General features: G+C 44.7%; 1 protein-coding gene across 1 annotated transcript in view; it reads right to left on the bottom strand.

Moving 5' to 3' along the window:
* The window catches only part of CACNA2D4 (calcium voltage-gated channel auxiliary subunit alpha2delta 4), a 116,313-nt gene that overhangs the window by 75,118 nt on the left and 36,733 nt on the right, over positions 1-4,462 (bottom strand). The window contains exon 19 of the mRNA XM_031057045.1: positions 560-621. Within this exon, the coding sequence (XP_030912905.1) occupies positions 560-621 (62 nt within the window). The remainder of the gene's footprint in view (positions 1-559; positions 622-4,462) is intronic.

Below are 4,462 nucleotides of genomic sequence, written 5' to 3'. Positions count from 1 at the left end.
CCCATTTCAGCACAGGGGGCTAAGGAACCTGTCTGCAGAGTTATGAGGCATTGCTGGTGACAATTTTTTTTGGCCAACACTGTAGGTTCAGGTCAATGATAACATTTCTCAAATCTCTGCCAGTTTCAAACCACTTCAGCGGGAGGGGGGGAAAAACCAACACCCACCTCCCTCTCCTCCCCCTCACAATTTCCTTCATTTGTTATCTGTTGTTTTATAATTTTCAGTGTATAACAATGTTGAGGTTTTTTTAAAGCCATACACCAGTACCATATACCATATTCAGTGGAAATGAAAATTTAAGCTGTCTCATTTCTCTGAAACAAAACAACATGCTTTACCTAAGGTATAGCTGTCAGACTCTGAATTTCAGGTAAATCATAATATTCCTTTTGAATTGACCCCAAATAATATTTTAATGGCAACAGGAACAAAGAAGTCATTTATTCCTACTGCTCTACTCATGACTTGCAGCAATATTTATGAAGAGAAGGGACTGATCTGCTGTCCCTGATCAGACTTCTGGTACACTCTATTGGTGCCACAAGTCCTTGCTCACCTGAAGGGTGTGCCACTGATGTCCGTGAAGAAATAATCGTTGGTGAGGAAGAGAACTCGTTTCTGAAATAAGAGAATGAATGAATAAGAGAGACCCTCTGACAGAGCAAGGGCATAGTGGGATGGGGGCCTGGGATAATGCTCCCAGGGCTGAGCAAAACCAACACCTCACACCCTGCTAGGGCTGGAGGCTGGCATGAATGTGCAGTATTCAGCATATCCAGCACCTTGAGACTTTTAGGATCCAGGCAGCCACTCTATCTTTCCAACAAGGGCTGCAGATAAACCTTTCTTTGTTCTAGGGCTCCTGCACCGGCTGCAGGAAGGGCTGGGAGGAAGCTGCCCTCCCTTTCGCCCCCTCCAAGCACATGTGCTGGGGCCCTGCTGCTCTTCTGCTAGACACAGCAACCCTGACAGCTTTGCACATCATCATCATCATCATCATCATCTCCAGCAGGAGGGGGGCTCAGGGGCAGATAGGGAGGAGTGGAGTTGAAGTAGAGGCAGAATGGCAAACCTATCCTCTGCGTGGGTGGGCAGCCAGGGCCAAGTCTCCCCACTCCTGTGGGAAATGCTGATATTCCTGACATTTGCTTTCACACCAAAGTGGGACAAAACATTAGCATATTCCAATTTCGTTTAAAAAAATCAGTTTAAAAAAAATTTACATTTTCAATTTGGAAAAAAAGTGCTGTTTCAAATCCAAGCCATTTTGATTCGCACGCAAATATTTTTTTCAGACTGACATTTCAACTGAAGACATTTCAGATTATTGAAAGCTGCCTCAGAACTTCATCTGTTTGCCAGACTGGCCTTTTCCTGTAGGAAAGTGTTGATTTCAGTGGAACGCTTTTCCAAAGGAGAAAAGTTTCTGGAAAGTTTCTATCCAAGCCTTATACCAGTATATGAACCCTAATATGTTTAAAATCCTAGACCCAGTCTGAGAACGAGGTGAGAGGATGTGTGTGGGAGACAGGGGAGGGAACACAGAAAACTCAGTGTTCCCCAGGGAAAGTCATGCCTGCTCTAACCTGCTCGAGCTGAGCAGCCCTGGAAGTGGAGTGAGGAGTGAGGCACCAAGGGCTCCAGCTCCACAGTGTGCACCAAGCTTGTGCTCACTGTGCTGACAGGGATGGGGGATATCATTAGGTGTGATGGGTATTCAGGATATTGGTAGGTGAGGAGGTGGCAGGTGGCTTAACCCCTTTCCTCCCTCTCTCTCCATGCATTGCAACTGTACTGCTGAACAGGGTCTTCTGCTGGGCCAAGACCACACAGAATCACTGAGGCTGGAAAAGACCTCTGAGATCACCAAGCCCATCCTTTGAACTATCACCACCTTGTCAAACAGACCATAGCACTAAGTGCCACATCCAGGCCCTTCTTGAACACCTCCAGGGATGGTGACTCCACCGCCTCCCTGGGCGGTCCATTCCAATTTTTACATAACCCTTTCCATGAAGTTATTTCTCTTAATGTGCAAGATCTTCAAAAAGGGCTGTGATACCCCCAAAGAATATCACTTGGTGGTGTTTTGGTAGCTGTGGGTGGTATGAAAAGTGTTAACCCTCCCTTTTTTGCCTGTCTGATCTGATGATGGAGGCAGGGAGGCATGGAAAAGACCTGGTCACTACCCTGAGACCCTTTCCTTTAGCAGGCCTTGTTCTGCTCCTCCTTTTTTCCCCTGACCTGCCCCTGTTCTGGTGAGTGCTCAGGCAGCCCCAAGACAGCTGGAGGTACCAGCCCTTATCCATGGCATGGAAAAGCAGTAGAGCCACCCCTGAGCCAAGCAGGGGTGAGGATGATCAGGAAGAACTTTGCTGCATAGCAGGGCTCAAGGGAGGAGAACATGGGCATGCTGGCACAGGGACAGGATGGCTGACTGCCATCCCCTGCCGTCTGGGAACACACAGATTTCCAGACTGGATGCTGTGCTAGGCATCCAGGCCTGGCTGTTGCCATTACCAGAGGTTTGCCACAACTTCCACCCGTGTCCTCTCTCTTCTGCTTTCACAGTCACAGCCCTTCTGTACTCAAGCTGCAAGAGAAGGCATTTCTGCCCCTAGAACTCCCTAACAACTGCCTCCTGTATTTGCTCCTTGCTTTTTCCTCTCTATCTCACTCTGTTCTTGATACCCTCCTGAAATCTATGTGGGGTATTGACATTTACGTGGCTGACAGAATCATTTCTATCCCCTTCACCCAGGTCTTCTCTCCACAGTCTGGGTGCCTCATTCTATTTGTTTCAAGGCTCTGTCAGCACTTTCTTTGTTTCAGTGCTGCTCTGCCTCATCAGCTAGCGGAGTACAAGTGGGAATTACTAAGCTTCACTGCTGGTTTCCACTCCATGTGTATTCTGATAATAGTAAAATTGTCACAGCCTCAGTCCTCTGTTGTGCTTCAAAAGGTTTCGGATCTGCAGTATGGAACAAATAATATCTCTTTACCAAGGCTACTTTTTGTTATCTTCTTTTTCCCCTGGTTAGGGGAGAGAAAGGATGTCTCTAAAATATTGAACTAAAAGATATCACTGGATGACTCAGAAGAAGTGTTATTGAGGGTGCACAAAGGGGTTAAACTAGAAAAAGAACCAATCTAGACCTACAAAGAATAGATCTTACTCTAAAACCTTGATTATTTTTCTGATGGAATAACTAAGATAATGGATGAAAGAAATAAAGGTCATTCAATATATTTGAGTTTATATAAAGTATTTGAAACAGCTTCTCATGAACTTTTATTCCAAAAAATCAGTTAAAGTGGGCTTAAATAAGATATAGAGGGAGAACCAACTGCAGAACTGTAAACAGAAAGAAACAGTAAACAACAGGCCATGGAGGGAAGCAAATCTAATGGGAGGAACAGACTCTGCCTTAGCAGCCCTTCTGTACAGGGATCTATCTGTAAGACAAAACAGAACATTTCTCTGCATACTGAAAAAAGTGTCTCAACAGTCCTTAAAATTAGAAAGGTTGGATGGAAAGGAGAAGTGGGTTTCATGTGGAAAAATGGCAACTGGAAAAAATAGCTAAGAAACACAGAATTGAGGGCGGCAGTTCCAGTGCAGTTGTGGGAGGGAGAAAAAAATTGAAGGGACAGCAGAAAGGAGATTGGGGGCTCCCTGTTCAGAAATATCCTACTGCAGAGAATAGCTGCTCTGTGCAGAGCAACAGGGAAACAGTCTCATAATTCAGTGAAGCTGTGGTACTTGAGCACCAGAAATGACAGCAGAGTCAACAGGAACAATCATAATAGCTGAAAAGTGTCAAATATTTCGAATGCAGATGTTAGCAATGCTCAGGAGAAGAAAAGCAAAGCCATCAACAGGTCCATGGGAATTACAAACACCAGGGATAGAGAGAAAAAAAAAAGTAGTGACAAGATCTAGCAGGACAACCATTCAGAGGAAACAGAGGGGTGTCTTCATTAGGAAATGGCCCCATTTCAGCAGTGGCTGTGAGCATTTGGTTTCTTGGAATTAATGCTGACTGTGGCTTAGCATGGGAACAGTTCAGCAAGCCACTGAAAAAAAAAATGCTCTCTATAAAGGACGGAAAATTTTCCTGAAATATAGAAGACTTCTGGGCAGTGTAACTTGCAGGACTCTGGAATACTTCCTAACAGGAAATGATGAAAGCCAAAATCTTCGAGAGAGTTAAATAAATGCAAATGAAAAAGTACCAGTGAACATAAATGTACGAGATAATTTTGCACTGATTCCAAAGGAAGATCTATAACCCTGCCCTAGAGCTGGTAGGGAGCATTCAAAAGTCTCCATTTCACTAGGACTTTTCATAAAACATCTGCAAATATTTGCATAGAAATTTAATCCTGGACCTGGATAAAGGGAATCACATTCTGACGAAGTGAGGGACAAAGTTTTCATGAGTGGTTTTGGGTAGGG

Source organism: Geospiza fortis, unplaced genomic scaffold, assembly GCF_000277835.1.
Source record: "Geospiza fortis unplaced genomic scaffold, GeoFor_1.0 scaffold10, whole genome shotgun sequence".
Lineage (NCBI taxonomy): Eukaryota > Metazoa > Chordata > Aves > Passeriformes > Thraupidae > Geospiza > Geospiza fortis.
The sequence above is the reverse complement of the archived record's forward strand: the minus strand, read 5'-3'. Positions and strand labels throughout refer to the sequence as shown.